Raw genomic sequence first — 23,131 nt, 5'->3', positions numbered from 1 at the left:
TTGCATTTTGTTTTTGACTCATTTACAAAATTTTAATGCACAGGATATTTTTCGAATGAAGCAAAACCATAACTAATCAAAGCTCCTAAGAGTGCTTATGATGATTATTTTTTTCATTTTCACCATCTGTAGACCTCAGGTTTCTGACTCGCAATAAAAATGAGAAACTTCACAGCAAAAAAAAAAACGACAACTTGGAAGTGGATGTTTTCTCTAAATGTGGTTATTTATTGGTTTTCAGTACATCTGACAAGTTTTCAGATAGACCAGAACCTTACAACAGCAGAGAATGGCTATTAAATATCTCCTTACTGTGAACATAATGAACCATTGTAATAAACAGGCCAGACTGACCCGGGAGCCGCACGTCAAAGGAACAAAAGTAATGGAATGACCTCTATTTAGCATCAACTGACTCAGCAGCCCCACAAACCCCTCCATATATTATCATGAGTATTGTACAGGTGGGTTGGACCTAAACAGCACGTCCGTACATAGAAAAATAAATACAGTTTGCTAAAATGAGGGCAAAATTCTTTTATCAGTGATTGTACCATTAAAAATCACGTTTAAAAAAACTTTTAAGAGGCTTTTCATCTCTTTACATTAGATTGAGTTTCTCATAGTTCTAGGGAGGAATACATAGAATAACTTTTACAGAAATGACTAGCTAAAAATATACAAGCACAGACACAAACAAAGTAAAGCCAACAGAAATGATTCAAAAACATAAAACAGCGCAGTGTAATCGATATCTAAAGACTCTTTACATGTAGCTCCTTGGTCTGCAGCTTTCTTAATTGTGATTAAAAACTTTTCTGGGAAACTTATGTTAATACAAAAGTCTTTTTTTTTTTTTCATCCTATTTTACAATCCTGTCAAAACTTGTTTTTTAAAATATTTTTTGAGTAGCAAATTTGAGATGTTTTCTGCAATTATGTTCTCTGAAGAGAGGACCCCCAGATAAGAGATTTCAAGACAAAAGCAAACGGTTTCTGCAATGATAAGACAACAGATCTAAACCAGGCGTTTGACGGAAATTTCGGGGGTCAAACTGGTTTCCAGTGTGCCGCTTTGGACTCGCATCAAAGGAGATGCGGTACAGTATCTCACACACTAGCCTTGTTCTCCCCTGTAGTGAAGCTAACGGACCTGATGACAGTGTGATGTCTGACACAGATAGATGACATATCAAGCATAGACTTACATGAAAGTTATTACCATCACAATAAGAATGATCTAACAGCAATACTTATACATTAATATACTGCAAGTTTCAGATGTTTTACAGTTCTTACATTAGCAATAATAGAAAAGGAAAACAAAATACACCGTCAATTCATAAGAAAAATAGATAGAGGTTTAATAGTGGAAAACAGTGCAAAGAATAGTCGGGGGTGTTTTTTGTTTGCTTGCTTGTCTGTTTTTTAGAAATTGTTTACAAAAAATTAAAAAACAAAACTGAAAACAAGTCTAAAACATAGAAAAATGAAAACGCACGTCTGTAGCGTCTGGTGCTCTGGTCCAGACAGGCTGCATACCACCTCTCTCCAGTACCTCAATGTTTTATGCTGTAGGTGTTGCTGAGTGTGTGTTAGTGTGTGCACTGGTCTGTGTGTATATGTATCATTGTTTGATTGGGTATGTGTATGAGGGTGTGTGTGTATTTGTGGGACAAAGAGAAAGAGACAGAGACAGAGAGTGAGTGTTTATGTATGTATATGTATGTGCGTGTGTGTGTGGGTTTAAGATTTAGCGTAGTGGTTCTCAACTCCGGTCCTCAAGCTCCGGCACTGTACAGGTTTTTGTTCCAACCAGGTCCTACAAAAACAAATAATTGAGTTTTTAAAAACCGAACTTTTGAATTTTGATACTAAGAGTGCACACAGTTCTCTGCAGCCTGCAAAAAAATAAGTTAAATAAAAGCTGTAGCATTTCCTCCCTGTGACATGAGCACAACAGAAACAGAGAGGTGCGTCGTCAAGGGAAACGCACGCCAGAGAGACCCGAGGTTGGAACAAGAACCCACTGACACGGTCGCCGTGGCGAGCACTCAGACACTAGGACACGCAAACTTTTGGCCAAAACACCATGGCGGGCGGCGGTGGCGGGTGAACACACATGCACACAAACCGCCACCTCTCGCCACGCACCTAAGAGGACTGACTGAAGCCAGGCAGACAAGAGCCAAGGCTGAGCACCACTGATCATGTGCAACAATGTGAGGGAGCAAGAGTGGGATTCTGCTGAGCTTGTCCTTCATGTGACAGATGAGAGCTCTATCAGCTATCAAGCCTTTCCCTCATCACTTCTTTGTCTTGAAAATACCATAACGCAACAAAACAAACAGAACTTTATAGAACAGAAGTGCTCGGCGCCGCCCTCCCTGACTCCGTTCGCTAGCAGGTTGGCTCACTTGGGTCCCAGTAGGATTTATGGATTGAAAAGGGGGGGGCTTGCTGCTGCAACTTCAGCACTCTACTGGGATGACTGCGAGTTGTCGTTCTTGCTCTCCTGACTGGAGGGGGCCTTGTTGTTCCAGGGTGAGTGTGCCCCCAGTGCAGGTGAGCTGTTGAAACTGTCCTCATCCTCCAGGCCATTCGCCCCATCGAACTGCGTGTTCTCCAGTCGCGTGATCAGACGCTCGTCCTCGTCACCAAACTCCCCTCCCATCAGAGTGGGCTCTCCCACCATCATCACGTCCTAAAGGGGACAGCAAGGGCCGGTACATATTATCCCCATAATACAGGGGGTGCGCGGAATGACTGGCTGCACGGGCGAGTTGTAACTGTTTTTTGTCTGTGGTCTAGGTGCGATCTAATTGGGTTTTATTCCAGCTTAACAAATACATTTTAACTAATGAAATGCATTTTAATTGATACTTCAAGGGACCATGCGTCATCAAGGTATCTGGCCCTGACAGTTCAGTCGTCCATGTGGCCCTGACTTCCTACGCCTGTTCCAAGAACCAGGGTCGAGGGGAACCTCCCTACTGGCCAGCAGTGGGCATCCCTGATCCTTGAGTGCTGCATCACGGGGGTTTTCATTCCACCTCGGGTCTCATTCGCTCGATCAAGCAACCAAGTAAGCAAAGACAGCAGTGCTGTGTGAATCATCAGTGCTCTGATAGACTTAGTGGTAACTCTAAAACCAAAGTCAATACAGCGGATTTAGAGAGAAAACCTGTCCCATTGGAAATCAGAGCAGGAAACCCAGCCCATGGCCCCAGAACAAAGTAGCCATTACTTAGAAGATAGATGTAACTTGTACCCCCCCTATATAAACCCATAAACCTGTGGCCCCAGAGGACCAGGGACTGCCCATCACTGGTTCATATGAGGGGGATCTATTAACTATATCTAATAATCCTCATTAGAATAACCCCCCATCCCTTACATGATTCCAAACCCCACCTCCAGAAGCCACCCTAAGATATCTGTATCCTGGCCTGCTGCTACACCTACTCCTGGGCAGACTAGCAAACCCAGGTATTACCATCTACACCCACAAATAACTTTCTAACCTCCTGGCCCTTTCTTTTCATCCCCCTCCATCCTCTGTCTCATCCTCCCGTGGAGGTGCAGATAGAGGTCAAGTAGATGTAATGCTTACAGGTACCTGGCTGGAGAGTGAGAAGCTGTTGGCTGGACTCTTCTTTTTGCTGTTGCTGTTGTTGTTGCTGCCTCCACCGGAGCTCACAGTGCTTCCACCGGACACCTTCCTTTTCCGCCTCTTGTTTGGAGCTTGTCTGGCGGGCTCAGCTAGAAACACAGAATAGGAGAAGATGTTAAAATTACTGAAAGCTCTAGTCATGACAGTTGTGTCATGCTACTACAAGCTGGATTTGTTTATGGGTACTCAATGGCTTAATAAATGTAAGAGTAATACGGCCATAAATACCACTGGCAATTTCAAAACATACGTGTTACCTGGAGGGGCTACCATTCTTTGCCACTTTTGGAAGAGGCAGGTCTTCAGGCAGTCTCTGGGGCTCAAGCTGTAGGTCTTATGTCTGGACATTAACTCTTGCATGGGCTCCAATATCACACATAGCTTTAGGAAAGATAAAGAGGGGAAGCAAATAGACATGAAGTAGCATTAAGGGATAATTGTATGTAGTCAGGGGTGCAGTGCCGAAGTGGTGATTGATTTAACGACCACAAAACACAAAAGAAAATGGTCAAGAAGCTGGGCTATTAGAAAAAGTGAACATGTGCTTACACGGAGGTAGTTGAGCGTGGAGTTGGACAGCCCACATCTGGTGATATTCTTAGCCAGCTGATCGAGCATCTGCGGATCCTGTGTGACCAAGTGAAAAAGTGAGATGAATAATTATTCCATCTACAGGATGTGCATCTGAGTGTTTTTTCTTGAGTCTGGAACTTACGTGCATAGCCAAAATGCTCCTTGGTAGGACCTCTCTGTGTTGTCTGATGCTGAAGTGCCACGTCTTGATCCTCATCATGTCATCAAACATGAACTCTAGGTACAGACGACCCTCCACACAAACCTGTTCCCCAGGAGAGAGAGAGAGAGATCACAGCTCACACGTCATGATGCACACAACAGGAGGAGAGGAGACAGTGGGACATTAACCATACCTGCGTGAACATAGGTTTGCCGTTCTGAGTCACCATGGTGCACTGGTCGCAGTCGAGAGACACAAAGTTACTGTGGAACGACTCCTTTGGATGCTTCAAGACGTAGAACAGCTCAGTGGCGCCCCCTTCAAAAATACTTCGAAAGTAGCGTGGAATCAATGTCCTGCCAATGGCTGCAGAGAAAAATGAACAAAGATAAATGCACATTCACCTAGCAGGGAAAGTGAGGATTTATATTAACAAAGAACCTCACACATGTATAAACAGGATCACATTTTAATAAAGAGAATAAAGGACATAATAGTTATTTGCCAACACTTAACTAACTTAAGTTCTGACACACATTTAAACACATATAAAATACATGAAAATGGTAAGACGAAAACTATTTAAAGCACATATCTCAAATGTTCCCTGCCTTAAAATCTGTAATTAGAATCTGATAATACTTAAAACTGTCTGATTAAAAAAATAAAAAAATAAATAAAAACCTTACTGTATCGTTTGGGTCCATCTTCCAGACAGAAAGTGATGGTGAGCATGGCGTCGTCCTCAAAAAACTCTGTGGTGAAGGCATCCCACCAGAGATTGTCACAGTCCTGGAAAAAGATGAAGAGCCATTACTCTCATTGTTCCATTCCTTCAAATCTGAAAGTTCTGAAACTCAAGCAATTTACTTCATAATCTCAATAAAATACAACAAATCAATCAAGTCTAATAGGGAAAAAAGACAGAGGATATACAACATGTTCTCTATTTTACTATGAAAGGGATCTAGTTCAGTTAGCCTTTAATAAAAGTGGGTCAGTTATCAGTTTACATTCAACCCTGGTTATATTAAGTGTTAATGAAAACAATAGCCGGTGTGTTTGATAGAGACGTGAGGCAGTAACATAGGATCATATAAATAAGGACAACTCAACTCAAAATGAAGAAGCAGAAATTCTTGTTTCCACAAATGTATGATTTCTATAAACCCTCTGCTCTTCTCTTAGGCATGCTGTTTTTTCAGATATCAAGTTTTATGCTGGACATAGCTGTAGGTAAATCTAAAAGTACACAGGTTATGGTATGGTATAGTGTGGTGTGGTGTTGTGTGACAGCCACAGAAAATAATATCTCATGTCAGCTACTGTGTTACAGGCACAGGCGTACCGTTAAACAGCTGGCACTCCAATTACATTTCAGCCAGGTTCATCAGATAATCCTATTAGTTCATTAGAGAGTGAATTTGAATGAAGCCAGTTAACTCTATATTTCCCATAAAATCCCTTACATGGCTCACCTCATTTTTTTTTTTTTAAACATCTGAAAACATGTATGTCACAGGGTTAGCCCGTGCCTTTAAGAGTTAGATACACACCCGTCCCCAGCAGGATATATTCAGAGGCATAGTAGACAGGTAAAACTTTTTAAAATAAAGACACAGCAACTATTGTCAACATTAAACATTTTATTTGTGGTTAAAAGTGTTACAAAGTCTGAACGACAGAATTGTTTGTCGCCTGCTTCCTCACTGTTCTGCGTGTGCTCCGCTAGTGGACCCATAACTGAAGAAACCGCGATGGAGGGTACCCACCGATTATGAACAGGTTGTTCCAAAGGGAAGGCACCAAGTGTGGTGGAGTTGGAGGGGTGTTGAGCAGGGCAATTGCAAAATACAGTGTTTTTTTTGGAGAACCACAAGTGGTTTGGAATGTATTATTATATAATACACAATGTTAAAATTATAATGTGTACTAAGTGTAATTTGCATGGGAGATAATTGATTATTAATTATCAAAAGAGGTTTTGTTAGGACCCAGCCAGTATAAAGGAGGAGGCTGGAGGTCCCCAAGAGAGAAGTGTGATGATCTGACTGGGAATAGTCAACTCAAAGAACTGCAAAGGGCCCAACCACTAAAAGTATTACCTAAGGCAGAGCTTAGTTTGTGTTTCAAACAAGTTAACTTTTTATTTATTTTTGTACTAACCAGTTTTATTTTTGTCTTTAAAAAAACATCACAGGGGTGCACTGTAAATATTGCTGCACAGGGAAAACCAGTTCCACTGAAAAATAAAATAAATACACTTGGACCGCATAACTGGGTTTGTTTGAGTGTTTGAGCCTCAACCAATGGGCCAACCTTCCAATGTAAACAGTAAATATTTCACACAACCTGCAGAATGTAGCACACACTGGAGTAACTGCAACCATGTTTTTGCACATCAACAGTTTGGTGTTGATGGCTTATTACTGTAAATGATGATGTGACTCTCACCTCTGTCCAGTTCTGTAGTCTTTTGTTCAGCTCATATATCCTGTAGTCTGTCTGGTTCCCGTACGGTGTGGGTCTCCTGCAACAGAAACCAGCGTTCAACACTTCAGAGTCTGAGCTGCTTCAGTGACTTCTCCACACGTAGTACGAACAAACATATGAGCCAACAGGTGAATTTAAAAATGAATAGAGGGCATAATGTTTTATAAATTACTTATAGGCTAAGGTAAACCGCAGACTAGATAAAGGTTTCCACTCTTTTTGAGAAATTATTTCCCAGAATATATAGTCTTTAATGTCCTAATATTCTTCAAATTACAGGTTTTCCAGGATGCATGGGAACCCTGTATATGCTCAGTATTTAAGCATCAGTGTCCTTACCCCATTCCAGGCTCCATGTATGACGGGGGGTACATGGGTGTAGGCCTAAGAGGACAGAAAAACAACAAAGTCAGCAACGGTGTTTTTCATTCTACGTGGCAAATGTATCACATCCCTTCATTTTGATTTAAGCAAAAAAACTCCTTAGAACCAGTTATTGAGACTAAAATGACATTTGAAATAAAAAATATGTTACATTGGAACAGGGATGTACAGTAAAAATTCAAAAAAAGGGGATGCATTTAAAATATACTGTAAAAAACAATGATTCTTCATCTCCATTGATGCCTTTTAAGTCCACACATTATGAACCAGTCTGGCATGTGTATCAGTAATATTTTCAATGTAAAATATTTTAAAATTTTACTGAACACAGTCTGTCTATGTGTAGTTAAGTCTCATATGGTTTTTATTAAATCATTATCTAACTATACAACACCAAGAAATAATTATTTATAAAAAACGCTCAAATAGGCATGTTGGATGAGTAAAAATATCTAGGTCAAGATAAAAAATCATAACATTAAGACTTGAGGCTCCTGAGTAAAGCAGAGACTGAGTAAATCACATGATTAAACCAAATGAATACATAGGGTGCCTTAGTTTCAGACATCTTTTCCTTCATATCACACCATGACCTGACAGCATGACCCAGACCTACCCCACATCTCTGTCAAGCATAGCGCCTGGGTGGAAGGGGGGAAAGCTGCCGCCGTTGGGGGGCTCCTTAGGAGAGTACAGCTTGAATGACTTTGACGAACAGCCTGGAAGCAACCACCAGGGCGGAGGAGGAGGAGGAGGGGATGAAAAAAAGAGCAGAGATTTAGAGGAGATTTAGATTTAGCTCATTCAAATCACAGCATCATCTAAGTAATCTGATCTGGGACGATTTTGTTGAGATTTACTCAAATAAAAGCACGCTGCCAAAACAATTTCCTGCTGCTTTCATTATCTAATGTATCTTCAATCTGGTAAATGGACAAGAAAACAAATCATCATCAGGACGGGGAAAACAGCAATATTTATTAGCCTGCAGAAAGTCGGAGAAACAATCAGGGTAATGGGAGGAGAGGGTCTGGTGCGCACTTTGTGTTTTTGTACAATCCATAACATAACAGGGAACCCTCTTCTCTGCATACAGCCCCATATGATCCTAACCATACTCATCTATGCTGTGTGTGTGTGTGTGTGTGTGTCCCTCTAGTTGCTTCTACCGCCCATCCCCCAACTCCCTCTACCCTGGCTGTTGTTAACCCTTTTCTATCCAGATGAGGCATTCATGCTCAAACCATTCGGGGCTCTGAGAAAGCATCTATTTGGTATGTCGGCTCAATGAGATCCCACAGGCAGCAGCAACTGCATATAATTAGGTCCGACCAAAGATATTTTAAATGCAAGCTCGCAGTGGTGGCCTGAGATGTTTGAGAAAAACCACCTCCGGAAATTTGACCCAAACTGGTCCATCATAAACCACACTGCGGTTACCCTGCTCTGTAGTACAGCTACAGAAAAAATGCTGATGATCAGGATGAATTTAATATATGTGGTGGAAATTCATTCATTATCGGGTAAAGAGACATTGGTAACACTGGGATCATAGAAAATCCTCACCGTTCCCATGTATGCCTACTTGATTGTGGTGTTTACGTATGCTTTGCTTGTAAATCAGGTATTCCCAACAGGCACATGAAGGCAGCATTATGTTAATTTGTTAGACTTAAAGTCACAATTAATGCAAAACAGTCAGTCAGTGTCAACCTGGCATGTGAAGTGGTGATTGAGGTAAATTAAAATAGACAGAGGGGGAAACAAGGGCACCCAATATGACTCACTTTACATCGGAATCAACCCTAAAATGAGATGTTTTTAAAAAACATTCACATCACATGTAGTGAACTGATGGAGGCCCCCACAGGCAGAGGTGGTGATTTAAAGTCAATGCAGATACGAATGGAGGGAGAAAGGCATGAGTTAGGGTTAAGTATGCCTGCGAACTCCGACCAGTCTCTCCATCAGCTCCTCGAACAACTATAACTCCTCCTTAATTTACTTTCGCCCTTTTCTTCCTCGCTTCAGCACACCCGGGAGAGTCACGGCAGGTCATGTTCTCCTCCCCATTACCATGGAGGCAAACCTGCTCAGGAGCATCCAACAATGGTTCTCTATGCATTACCTCTGACCTTTAGACCCGCCAACCCACCCCCATACACCCTCCACAACACCACCAGCCATTAGACCCAGACAGCATTCAACCACAAATGATAATGCTTTGTTCAGGCTGGGGCTAATGAGCTCACATTTTCCACTGCAACCAACACTTTCCCTGCTATAAATCCCGTTCATCATCACATGATGTCAAATAAACGCATCTTATTTCCTCTTCTACACAGTGTGATGCAGGCATATTCAGAAACACACAGGCTGCAAAATTGCACATTCAGGTTATTCTCACTTCTAATAAAGATTCACAGTCGCCAGCAATGAAAGCATTTCAACACTATCTGCAGATTCCACATCCCGGTCTCACAGAAGCATGTGCACAACAACAGTTTTAGACGCCAAACTAAACAGTGTCAGGGAAGCATTATGACTTAAAGTGCACATGATGAATATTGATGAATAAGCCTGATTACAGTCTGTAAACAAGCTCTCGCATCAGGAACTGGTGAGATGTCACGATGCATGGCGGTGAACTTTAAATACATTCATCTGGTGCAGTTTAGTCCGCCCAAACTGTTCACTGCGAACAATAGAGCTGCATCCGGAGAATGGCCCCGAGCCAATAAAACATCCAGAGCAATGTGCGAACCCTCCCAACACGACTGCCCCGCTTGTTGAGATCTATTCGTGGCTTGATGTGTGGACATGCACCGTGGATAATTAAAAGTAAAGCCGGTGTTTATCACACAGGACCGGGCGTTAACTGGACGCCAGGGCCGCATTCGGATGCCATTGCTAGGCTATAAACCTACTTGCTAAACTACCGTCATCGCCGCCTCCACTTAACAATTCACCGTGCTCGTGTTTCCAGCACTTCCTGTTGTTTACTATGAGCCGGGGGGAGCTGCTGAACCAGTGCGGCGGTGAGATGGAGTTACCTGCAGAGAAATGTCCACCGAAACACGGTGTTGCTCAACACCTCCGCTCGGTGTTTCTAGCCAGCTAGCCTCGCTGCTAGCCGGAGCGGCTGGATGATGATGAGGAGGAGGAGAGCTCCAGCTACGATCCCAGAACAGGACGGCAGGACGGGAAGTGAGATGCCCCCCGCTAGTGTCCTCGGTTCCCGTCAACTTGCAGCCCCCAGCAATCTGAATTAAATGTCCTCAGCTCGGGGGTCGGTGCTGCCTCTGCACTACTACTACAGGACCCTTTGTTCCTGCCAGCCGAGACACGAACAAACAAAGGCCCCGCCTCCTCCGGGGCTCCTCCGCCCATCCCGGCTCACAGACCGGGACAAACACGGGCCTTCCTCCCTGACAGGGCCCTCAGCCCTCAGCCCTCAGCCTGTCCTGTCACACCCGTGGCCCCCACTGTCATACAGGTGCCTATAGTGACACACTTCATTTTTGTTCATCCATGTTTTAGAATAGAGGACAAGATGGTGAGTGTCCCTTGTAGGTCTGAAGGTCTTCTGCACTATAAACTAGGGACTTAACTTCGGTTGTGCACCTCAGCGTCATCAAGTGTTTTTGGACTTGTAATCAACGATCCAGGCCTAAACGTAAATCTGAGTGGCAACTGGATTTAATGGCTGTACTATGACAGCCATGTGGTCGCTCAGTAGATCAGACATCTTTACCTTGACCGGCTGCATATGTCATTTTTAACTGTACTATCTTATGAAGTAAAAGGATACTGATGAAACAAGTATTTTCCAACATTTTGGGATTGTAAGTCCAATTTTAGAGGCACAGGCACTTAACCTACAAGGTCCAGGGCTGGCTTGTTCTCCAGGTTCCGCCAGGTTGGCTTGGTTTTAGCATTATTATGTATTTAAGTCTCCATTAGATGTGATGCCTCTCAGATCAAGATAAATAAAAATGTTTCAATAATAATTTCTAATGAAATCTGATGCATCTGATAAGAATTTCCAACTGGGCTTTTTTATAATGAGGGCTAATTCCATAATATAATCAGTCATGCGAAATTAGGGTATAATTGATTTGTTTTGCTAGGGCTGCAGGAAGTAGGTAAACTAGCACTGGTCAATCATTAGTGTATAGTAAAGTCTTTAACAATCCCAAAATGAAAATAGAAATTGCACTAGTGGAATCTATGAAGTGACTCAGAGCTTCTGATTACACTGCTCAGTAAATCGGTGATCGTAGTTTCCTAAATGTGCCGTTTAATTTGCAAAGGCTTAGGAAAATGATTGACTCTGCAGACGACTCAAATCCTTCAGACCACAGTCTTGAGCCTGTCATAGCCCCAGATTATGTAAGGCTATAATCTGTAGCCTCACATTTAATCAATAACCACTTGTGTTTAAAAGTCATGTATGTGAAGTGATCTCACAAAGCAGTTAAAGCTCAATTTGTTAAGGCTTCAACTTGAGCCAGCAATTAGTCTGTGGAATAATACAAGCCAGCAGCGTGGATGAGAGAGGTAAAGCAATGCATTTTATTGAGAGCAAATATGTCTGACCACAGTCTTACCACATAAACTCCACATCAGACACAGAGCCGAGATATCAGCTTGTGTTCAGTGTGTTCAGACTGGAGGAGACAGAACCACAAAAATATCCCAGAATGTGAATAAGATCTTTTTTTTATTTTGTATTTTTTAAATAACCCTTCATATAACGGCTGGGACCTGGATTTTCATGTTACAACAAAACAGCTGGAGAATATTTCTTCCAATTTTTCATCCCACCACTAGGACTACGCTATATTGCTAAAAAGATAAAAACGTTTCACATCAGTTGATTTTGATAATTATCACAATAAATGTCACTTGATTATTTCTTTTAAGTTTTAAAGACTGACTTTTGCTCCTGAGTAAAAGCTGTGGTTTTAAACTCATCGTTATGAGCAGAGACTGACAAACACTTGATGAACAGAGAACATTTAAAAAAAATCTAAGGTAGATCAATTATGTTTTATAGCCTTCCCGTGCTTGCTTTATATACAGCCTTTGTTATTGAAGAAAATTATACTGCGATCATTATTGATACTGTTTTATTGCCGAGCCATAGTCAACACATTTCTGCCTTTTCTTGTGACCAAAATGTTGTTTAGCTAAAAGGAAGATCTGGCACTACAAAAAGAAAATACATCTTTAAATCTCTTTTACATAAAGTAACTAGAGTCCAACCAAGAGAGGAAGAGAAAATAAATTATTAAAGAGTCACAGGGAATAGAAGGTCCTTTGTCATAACACCGGCCCAGAGGGGATCTCGTGTTGAACCCCTGCTCTGCTGCTGTCGGTTCAGTGTTGATGGACTGACACTGGGAGACGTGACAGAACAGCATCTCCCTCTGCTGGTAAATGCTGCTAACATCTTCCCTCATGCTTCAGATCAGAAGAATAGAACAAATTTCATCCAGGAGTTTATGCTGCACCCTATTCACTGACATAACTAACCTAAGATGCATAAAAATGAAAGAAAAGAAAAAAATATATATATATATAAAATTTCTAATTTTAAACATGTAGTTAAATCTTGTAACTTTGACTTGCACAATAGTTAAGACTCAGACATCTGATTTGAAATCCAAATTATCTGCATTACATAAAACTAATGAAGATGGATCAACAAGAAATGTGCATTATACTGTATGGGGCATAATATGGAACATTTCATGAATAGCTGAATCTTATTTTGGCTGAATTCAGTAAAAAGCACATTTACACATCGCACCTTGTAAGCAGGGCTGTCAGGCAGTGATAACACTAAAGGCAGAATCAGAATATGGCAGTCATACACTACATGACAACTAAGTCCTATTTTAGTCACCGGAAAACTGGTGTTGCACTACATAAGATCTGATGCACTCGCTTATATTTATAGATCTCTGGCTCCTAAGACCACTTTACATGTGCTATTTTATGCTTAGTTGAACTGCAGAGCATTCACACACTCAAATGTATTCCATCTGTTCCCATGGAAAATAATAATGTGGTTTTTCATTAGGAAAAATAGAAAATTGATCACATTTTTTTTTTTCATTTCATTATTCCAGCAGTTTGACCCGTTTTACTTGAAGAAACTGACTGTGTACTTGATTTATGACAGAGAGAATGAAGTTGTGCAGAGAGAACCTGAACAGAGCGCTGGTGAACAGCTTGTTCAGATTCATGTTGCTGCTTTTCTAGATGCCGCCGTGGAAGCACAAACCTGTCAGGGACATTGTTGAGACACCTGACTGGTGGTGATAAAAACATGGCAGGAGACAGAATGAACACAGACTGCACCCAGAGGATGCTGCTGTGGCCTGACAGGAGGAAGTAACTCAGCACGTGTTCCAGATAAACCGAAAGATAAAAACAGACGCCAGTATGTGAATGTCCGTGTGGCGGTTGATGTTGTGGGACACTTGCAATGACACAGGTCACTGATCTGACTCCAGGCAGAATTAGCCAATCCCTGAGGTCCACTGCAGAGGACTGTTGTTGACAAATCGGATGTGGTGCAGTTTAAACTGTCGGTTTGAACCTCATTAATTAAACAATCATTTTTACAGCAAACATTCAGAGAACAAAATGACGTGCCCTGAAATCCCCAAACTTCTATAATGTGTCTGCACCACACATGAAATAACAATTTTAATAGTTTTATAACTATATTTATATCTATTTTGAAATAATGAAATGTCGCCACTGTTGTCTGCCTACTGTAATACATGTCCCTTAACTGTAAATGTGTCCTTTTAGTGTAAAAATAAGTCCATTATATTAATGTAATTTGTAAGGTTGAGTGGGCTCTGAGACCAAAATATAAGCAAATACAAATCTTGAATCTTGAAAATTTCTGGCAGCACAATAAAAAAAACTGTTAGAAAATGTCACATTCACCTTGATTTGCTTGTATTTTATTAAATCTAGTGAGCACCGTTCATGGTCAGTTTGCACTGTTAATCTTTGAAACCCAGCAATACCTCAAACAGGTTGATTCAATCTAATGAAGGTTCCTATACTGTATTTATACAACAGCCCTGAGCCTTGAATAATCGTGAACCCACACACAGGTCGTACACAGATTCTTCATGCAGCTTTCAAACAACATCTGCGGCTTTCCTCGTGCCTTTTGTTTCCCGCACGGCTCTGTTTCAGTCTGAACGCTGTTGCTGTCATGTTCTATCTCCGTATCAGACCTACTTTCATGTTTAAAGACTCTGCAGCTTGTACGTCTCTCACAAATAAAAGGTGCTCTTTGATAGAAAAATCCCTTTCTACCTTCCCACACATTTAGTTTTCTTCCCATCCTCCTCCCCCCATGTGGCACATGCCAGCTTTCCTCTGCCATCCTGTCGGCCTGCAGCAGATGTGACATCACTACAGCTCGTCTCCTCTCTATGCGCCCCCCCCTCCTCATCTCTCTGACTCCCCAGCATCTCTGTCTCCCACGCATTCCTTCTTTCTCTGCCTCTGCACACACAGCCATTTTGATCTAGCAAACAAGATCTGAGGGACTCGGGAGAGAGAGAGAGAGAGAGAGATTGAGGAACTAAGGAGAAAAAGAAAGAGACGCAGGCTTTCAGTGCAGGGAAATAAAGCTGAGGCAGTCGTGTTGTTGTGTAATAGTAATCAAAAAGGGAAAAAAAAGCCCCGGCTGCCATTTTGGTTCTGCTTTAAGCCACTTTTCTCCAATCAGGATTCATGTGACTTTCTGCATGAGGTAACGCCACAGTTGTTGCAAAAGGCGGTGAGCGAAGGATGAAGGAGCAACAGAGAGAGGAAGAAAGAGGAAGAGAGGGGGGAGAGAGTAAGATGAGGGGGGGTTGAAAAGAGATGGGTGAGAGACTGAGAGAGTGTTGAGCAGAGGGGAGTGTATGGTTGAGTGGGTGCATGTGAAAATGAAGGGGGGGGGTATCTTAGGCTCACAGGCAATCTATTTTTACCATTTAGTTTGAGCGAAGGATGTGATTGGCTCTGCTGTGTAACGACGAATCTCCTTCATGCTGGCGAACAAAGCCTTAAAAAGGCTGATTCACAGCAAAGTCACAACAACAGCAGGATGCCACAGGGTTGTCAATGAACCAGACCAACAGGAGAAGTGTGTTTTTTCACATTCCCTCCACATGCCTGCAGACATGCAAATGCACCCTGTTTAAATTCCTCTATCAAATAATATTCTGACAAGAAAGCTAAGGGCAGGTGAAAGAGAAAGGGATCTTAGAATAAGAGTCCATTCGTTTTTCTTAAGCAGAGACACACACACAAAAGGATGGGGCGGATCTTCCACCCACCATCATACAAGAATGTAAACAAACCAGCCGTCATTTATAAGGGTAATAATTCACAGAGCAAGAGAGAAACTGCAGCCAGTGTTGATCAATGTTGCTCTGCGGTTCTCTGAGAGATCCACAAGTCTAAACTTGTCCGAACAGGATCCTCATGAAGGTTTACGTGTGTGTGTGCATGGTGTATGCATGCCTGCCTGAGGAAACCTTTGTGTGTGTTTGATTGTTGGCGCGCACACAACATGCACATGGCAGCTCTCTCGGGTGGACCTCTTTGGTACATCCTTCAAAAACATGTGGATGTCATTAAAAGTTTCTGCTCCACTGTAAAGTCTGTCAACAGAGGGAGCGACAGAGGCAGAGACACTGGATAACTACAGAGGAAGGAGCGAGGAATGATCTGAGAGGAGAACATCAAGCGGAGGCCCCTCTAATATTATTCCATCTGATAGCTGACTACCAATGAATCAGAGCAGCCCCATTAAAATGATACTGACACCCTAATTCAATCTGCGTCCTCTCAGATCCCCCCGAGCAGATGCTACGATTCAATTTCTATCTGTTACTCGCTCCCTCGTGCTGCACAGAGCCCGTCCCCTGGCACTATGAGGCTCTTTGCTGTGCGCAGGGCGACTGTCTTGAGCCAGCCTGCCTGCTCTCACTGGGAGACCATTAAAGAGAAATTGCTCTAAAATCACAAAGGACCAAACACTCGATGAGAGAGAGCAGAATATAAGATGTGCTTGACAAAGATTGACAAAACATTTTCACTGCCCAGAACTGACATGTGAAGCCAAAGATAGCAGACAATACTACAATACAAAGACATGTCTAATATCCACACAGCAGCTTAACTCCAAATATATTCAACTCTTAGTTAAATCCCTCTCCTGACACCTTAGCATGTCTTACTAACACTTACTGATCACTTTCTGTGCACTTCTTAACCTCCTCTCCTACACTTTGTCTCCTTGAACAGATTTAGCTCTCAGCGCTTACTTTGAGGTCTCCAACTGTTCTGCAGCTTTAGTGTTGTCCCCTCTATTGTAAGTCGCTTTGGATAAGAGTGGCTGCCAAATTAGTAAATGTAATGGTTTAAACTTGTGAGAGAGCAGCTTTAAACCGTTTTGCAATGAGTGTACTGAAGTGCTTTGGCCTCGTTCGGTGCAGGCACATGGGAAGAATATGAAAAATAATTCCAGTGACATTAAGCAGTGATTTCTACCAACTCCTCTGGACATGTAAGAGCACAAATAATCAAGAATTAGAAGAAAAGGGGTCAGAAAGAGTGAAAAGAGTCAAGAGCAAGTGAAGTGCTTATTGATATTTCAGTGTCTGCCTGTGTCAAAACTCAAAGAGCCATTGATCTGCTGCACAGCATGCTTGTGTTAGTGCGAGGGATCTGCTGAACAACTCAATCCCAAAGTGCGCTAGCCTCAGTCTATAACCCTGTTTTAGGACATGTGTTGAGAGTGTAGCACAGCTCCACCATCACACAAATGCATGCACACACAAGCTCACACAGCTTGACACTGGCCCTGGGCGGCTTTGCAGCACTTTTACATAAGTCATCTTTCTGACAGTACCTCTAAGCACAGAGACAAGGGGCAGGGGGCAGAGGAAACGAGGGAGAAGAGAGATAGACACTGAAAAAAGAGAGAGAGGGAGAGAGTGAGAGTAGGTACTCACCGGGACAAGCACAACCTCCAACAGACATCTTCTCACATGTTGGGCTCTGCTCGCAACGAAACAGCTGCACTCAGTCCACACACTGCTTGCATGGGACAACTCTGAGGAAAACAACACAGACAGGGGGGTGGAGAGATAAGAGGGAGTGGTAAAAAGCAGGGCATGTACACCACAACTACACCCCTCTCTCTCTCTCTCTCTCTCTCTCTCTCTCTCTCTCTCTCTCTCTCTCTCTCTCTCTCTCTCCCTCTCCCTCAGTTAGAGGCAGGAAGTTGGCAGTGGTGCTCTGGCTGCATCATTAATAGGCATATTGCAACACAAGTGGGAGGGAAAACGAGAGAGGGGAGTGAAATAGGAAGAAAGAGACTTTAATGGTAGGACTGGAGAAAGTAATATAGAATGGAGCTAAGGTGTGTGTGTTCTTGCGTGTGTGTACAAGGGAGAATGCATGAGGGAGGCAATTAGAGCAAAGGAGAGGAAAAAGAGAAAATGCACAAAGTGTGTGTGTGTGCGTGTGTGTGTGTGTGTGCGTGTGTGCGTGTGTGTGTAGCAGTGATGTATCGTCTATTTTTGCCCACCGCTGCTGTGGGAGATAAACATACTCAGTAGGAGCCCAGAGGCAGAGGGTCATTACTGCCAAACAAACACACATGCATGCACACATACACATACACACACACATACACACACACAAACACACACACTCACACACCCTGCCTCGTGTATGACAGATTTCCATCTCTCTTTCTGTCTCACTGCTTCCCTCCGTTTTTCTGCTGCAGAGAGAAGACCGGTGTTAATCACTACAGACAGTATTGATTAAAAATGCAAAGCCCACCTGGAGCGCAGAGACACTGGAGGCCCATGGGAGGCAGGAATAAGCGCGCACGTATAAATGAGCTCACGCTAGTCCCAACCAAGAACTGCATGTAAACACTGTGACTTGGATACAGACTGTTTACCCAGCAGCCTCTGCTTCTTCTCCCTCTTTTCCCAATCTTCTCTTCGCTCACTTCATTCTGTCGATTTAATCTTCACACTCTGTTGATATTACCTTGACCTTTCTGCAGCTTGATGTGATTCTGTTTCATTTCCTTTCCCTCGTCCACGTCTGTGGTTTCCCTTTCCATTCATCCCATAACTTCTCTTGGCTCAAGCGTGCCAGTTCTGTGAGCCAATAACCTCATAATCTCACACTTCACTACACAAACACGCGCACATATTTAACTCCCATGAGCTGGACGTCTTTGTTGCCCACATACCTGATCCTGTCAGAACATACAAAGACACAGTGTAGATGCAGTGTAGTCTATGTGGTGGTACGTGTATTGTAGTGTATTGGTATGTAAAGGGATGTAGAGTAGCTCAACAAATGTGTGAAAATAGAAATTAAAATCAATCGATCCACCACTTATCTATAATGCTTATCCTTTGAGGGTCATGGGGGGTCATCAAATGTGATAACCTGTTGAAATAGAAACATTCAAAAATGTCAAAATGAACTGTACTGCGGATCATCTGATCGGGCTGTGCATCAAACAAAAAAGGCTTAAGAACCACTCGTTTATTAAAGTAATAGTACAGTAGTAGTAGTAGTCCATTTATCTCCTGCACTGAATCACCCCCCGAAGTGAGTTGAACAAACCTCAGATCTGTTGTCTGTCACTCACAGCCGATACACTAAGAAAAGACAAAACAACTGTCTCCACTGAAACAAAGCTGACAGGCCCATTCCCCACACACCAGCCCACTGGCAGAGACATCACAGTTAGATGTCATAAATGGTGTCAGACACTGTTCTCAGGACTGAGACACAATGAACAACCCTGCGGGCCTCCTCATCTTTTCCCCTTACTTCTCCCGCCCCTTTTCATTTCCTCTTCACACACACACGCACACTTTTTGTCTCAGTCTGTTTCAAGGTCCATGTCTTTCTCAGCTCCTCTCATCTCTCGCTGCTATACTGTCACCATTTGGCTCTTTGTGAGCCTCTCATAGGTCGCAACATTTACAGCAGATTAACAGAAGCTTCTGCTACTGTAAAAATGGACAACTCTGAACAAAGACGGAGATGAGAGATAGAAGGAAGCCCCTTCTAAAAAAGAAAAACACGAGATAAAAGCGAGAGCAAAGAAATAGAGGAGGGGTGCGTGAGTGTGATTTGGGAAATGGCTTCTTCTTTTTTGTCCAGGAGCGATTAGGCTTTGAAGCTGATGCACTTCACCACTGTCATGCATGCTCGCTCTCTCATGCTCACTCTCTCCTCTCTCACTCTTGCAGATGCAGAGATTCCCGCTCTGTCAACACATCCGCACATTGCTCAAAAAGCTCTGGGAGAATAATGAAGTTCCTCCACCGTAGGGCTCCGTCTCTCCTCTGTGGAAACACTCAGCAGCAGCAGCAGTTCCATAACACTGTGTGACAGACAGCAAAGTGCCTGCACACGCATGCACTGACTGCCTGGTTTACTGACTGCACACATGTACTCACACATTAACACACTCTTAGCATGTTGCCCTCTGACAGCAGAAAAACACAAATTCCTAAGGGAACATTTTAAAAGGCTCCTGGTGGCATACTTGTTATCCCAGGTGAGGTCATGCTATCAGTGCTTACCTCTCAGTCTTTTGTCTTGCAGCTGTTTTGCGACCCCCTCCCTCCTTTTTCTTTATTTTCCTCCACTCTCTCTCTTACAGGCAAACACCGTTAAACAAGCTCCATCTATTACTGCTTACCTTTGTCTCCTTCTCTCTTCTGCGCCCACGCTCGCTCGAAAAAAAAAGTCTGCCTGGGTCAGCCACGCAGAGGAAACCAAGCTGGGCCAGCGGAGAGATAGAGAGAGAGCGAGAGAGAGAGAGAGAGGCAGAGAGTGATGAGCAGATGCAGATAGGAGTCACAAATGGAGGGGGGGGGGGCTTTAGCAGTGTGCAAATTGGATGATGAGAAGGAAGGAAGGAGGGAAGGGAGGAAGGAAGGATAGAGGAAGAGGAGGAGGAAAAGAGGGTACTGGTATGAATATGACGCAGAGGCAGCAGCCAGAGCCACTTCTCCTCTTCTCTCCTCTCCAGCCCCATCCCTCCATGCCCACCGAGAGGAGAGAAGAGGGGGAGAGAGGGCACTGTATCCATGGCAACGGCAGAGCAGCGGTAGGTAGCGGTGAGGGAGTGTGTTGGGGCACAGTTCTCCTTCTCCTTCTCCTCTCAGAAAACAGGTGGAGAAAATGTGAGCAACAGTGGGTACTTTAGGACATGACAGGTGATGAGAGGCAGAATATTTGGGCCTGTTGTTGTGTCTCATGGGAAAAGCATTGAACAAGCATCCAGCAATGGAATAAGCAACTTTAAATGTGAATATATTTAACTTTGGCTCCTCTCACCACAGCACATTAGAGCAGGGATTATGTGAATTGCTGCAAACACACGGATTTACAATTTGAGAAAAATTATAATTGCGTCTGTGTGGAGCTGAAAACAGATCCTCAAACAAACCGTGCACATGCAAAGATGTCTTGATGTGACAATGTTGAAGCCATTTAGTGCATCATTCATGCATACTTTTTCCCACACTCATCAGAGACAATTTTGGGGTTCATGGCTTGCTCAATGATGTTTCAGCATGTCGACAGGAGAAGCCGGACATGCATCTAAAATGGTCTCATTCTTCATCTGGAATTCATGTTTTTCAAATGGAAATGCAGCAAGGGACACAACCGATCAGCAAGACTCGTAATTGTTGCCGTAGGGACTCCTGGATCGAGGCCAGGAAAGATAGAGCACAGCCGAGACAGAACTACACTGCAGTGGGTCTTTAACCTGGTGGCGTCTGTTTCTTTTTGACACTGCTTGGCAACAAGGATGCTTTCTCAGATTTGCGTGTGCTGTGCATACACAAGTTTACTGAAGAGCTCTGCTACAGTGAGGAAGTTGTCAGGGAATGTGGAAGGATTTTTAAAACTTGTGGGAAAACACGGCAGTTTGATTTTTCACATAGCAGAGAATAGATGACAAATGTAAAACAGAGACACAGATAGAGTGGTAAATGGAGGACCACAGAGTGTGTCTGTGTGTGGGCTCACCTCTAATCCATTTCTGCCTATGGGACAATGGGAATTGCCTATGGCTTTTCTGTGCCATGCTGTACTGATCCTAATGAGGAACACGTCGCCCCCACTTTTGTCTTTGACCCAATTTCATCCCCACCTCTGAGTTTCACAGTCTGTGTTCTTGTTCACTCGACATACCTTTTCTTTTATATGTTACACTCAGTGCTAAACAGACATCAACCACCATCCTTTGTTTAATTTACCTCCACAGCTCTGAGGGGAATACATATTTTCATAGTGGTATTCCCTTGTGTAAATTTAGGCTCTATAGGGGTTATACCATTACATTGGTACAAACCTGAATAATCTTACCTTAGCTTCCACTTTCCAACGTCAACACATTACCTAAGTATTGGACCTATGTCCCATGACAACAGGTGGACCTACAGTAACCTCTGTCTCAGCTTCATATACAGAAATTATGACTTTCTACAGCCATCCTGGAAAACAGAGGGATGTCTTTTTTCAGAAAAAGATGTTCAACAACAATTGTGACTTTAAGTAAAATAAAAGTAAAATAAAATGTTTCTTCATATGCAGAATAAAGAGAGCCGGAATAGATTTCGCTAAACATTAACCATACGATCACTGGAGTATTTTTACCTCCACCAAGGAGGATCTGTTTTTGTCAGCGTTTTGTACTGCGGCCATATTGACATGAAATAAACACAAGTGTTACTCATCATATTGACTAAGGTTGTGCTCTATTTGGACAGAGCCTTAATTAATGTGATGAGTAACACCTATGTTTAAAATGGCTGCCGTGAAAAAGGTGCATTTATTCCCATTAAGTATTCTGGGGGGGGCATGACCCGAGAAGGAACCCATTACATTTTGGTTTGGATCCGGATCAGGGAGCGGTTCCAGGAACTGTCTTTTTTCACATTCTTTAACCTTTTTTAAAAATTTTAATTTGTGGATCTAGATTTTAAAAAGTTGCCCATGATTATTTATGATTGTGTGCAATTTGGATGTGGATCCAAATAAAAATGTGGATCTCGTGATTTGAAATGTGGTTTCAAAATGGGACTGTTATAGGACATGGCGGAGGTACGCACTCTTCTGAGTGCCCTTCTAGCTTCAAATATCTAAACAATACTCCAATCACAACAGTATCAAAAAACAGTGGTAAAAATCTTGCCTTATTGTTATTTTTAAATTGTTACTGATTGACTAATCTAAGGAAAGGTAAGGTACAGATAAGGTGTGGCTAAGGTACAGTTAAGATAAGGTAAGGTAAGGTGTGGCTAAGGTAAAGCTAAGGTAATGGACAGATAAAGTATAGCTAAGGTAATACATATATAAACGTTAGCTAAAGTATATTATATAGCTTAAAGGTCCAGTGTGTAAGATTTAGGTGAAACTATTGGCAGATATTTAATGTAGAATAATCCTCATGATGTTTTCACTAGTTTGTTTCACCTAATTGTATGAATCGTAGTTTTATTTACCCCAGAAAAGTTTGTACAAAGTTCCTTTGTATTTAAATACTTTATATTTACATCAAGGCCGCCATGTTTTTTTACATTAGTCCAGACTGGACAAACTAAACACCTTTGAGTTTTTATAACAACTGAAGCTACCACAGGTTCTTTTTCATGTTTGAAAGAAGATGGTGAGATGAGGGGTGTTCAGCTGCAACATGGAATTTCAACACTAGATATCACAAAATTCTACACACTGAACCTTCAAGTAAA

At 42.6% G+C, this 23,131-nt stretch overlaps 1 protein-coding gene across 9 annotated transcripts; it reads right to left on the bottom strand.

Annotated features, from left to right (window-relative positions):
* Positions 1-205: 205 nt before the first annotated feature.
* On the bottom strand, positions 206-20,208 carry ldb1a (LIM domain binding 1a). Of its 9 annotated transcripts, none has more exons than XM_069538271.1 (12): positions 20,068-20,208; positions 17,333-17,433; positions 7,903-8,005; positions 7,242-7,286; positions 6,864-6,939; positions 5,099-5,201; positions 4,603-4,775; positions 4,389-4,511; positions 4,223-4,300; positions 3,931-4,054; positions 3,614-3,762; positions 206-1,822 (listed from the first exon to the last, which is right to left on the bottom strand). In XM_069538271.1, exons 2-12 carry the CDS (start codon positions 17,358-17,360, stop codon positions 1,769-1,771), a joined length of 1,056 nt encoding a protein of 351 aa, XP_069394372.1. In that variant the 5' UTR covers positions 17,361-17,433; positions 20,068-20,208; the 3' UTR covers positions 206-1,768. The 9 variants fall into 9 exon arrangements, with proteins under 9 accessions (XP_069394372.1, XP_019947493.1, XP_019947509.1 ...); XM_020091934.2 differs by having other exon boundaries at positions 206-2,704; positions 3,620-3,762; XM_020091950.2 differs by having other exon boundaries at positions 3,620-3,762.
* Positions 20,209-23,131: the final 2,923 nt, after the last annotated feature.

The sequence above is a fragment of the Paralichthys olivaceus genome, chromosome 14 (assembly GCF_024713975.1).
Source record: "Paralichthys olivaceus isolate ysfri-2021 chromosome 14, ASM2471397v2, whole genome shotgun sequence".
NCBI classification, from domain to species: domain Eukaryota; kingdom Metazoa; phylum Chordata; class Actinopteri; order Pleuronectiformes; family Paralichthyidae; genus Paralichthys; species Paralichthys olivaceus.
Note: the sequence above shows the minus strand (reverse complement) of the source record. Positions and strands in the feature narration are given on the sequence as shown.

Bases quoted from the DNA above. Each gene is read 5' to 3' on its own strand.
- ldb1a (XM_020091926.2), bottom strand. From the start codon at position 17,360: ATGTCTGTTGGAGGTTGTGCTTGTCCCG. The intron at 4,776-5,098 runs GTAAGGTTTTTA...TTTTCTCTGCAG, and splicing joins AGATGGACCCAAACGATACA to CCATTGGCAGGACATTGATT. The intron at 2,705-3,613 runs GTAAGCATTACA...TGTCCCCTTTAG, and splicing joins CACTCTCCAGCCAGGTACCT to GACGTGATGATGGTGGGAGA.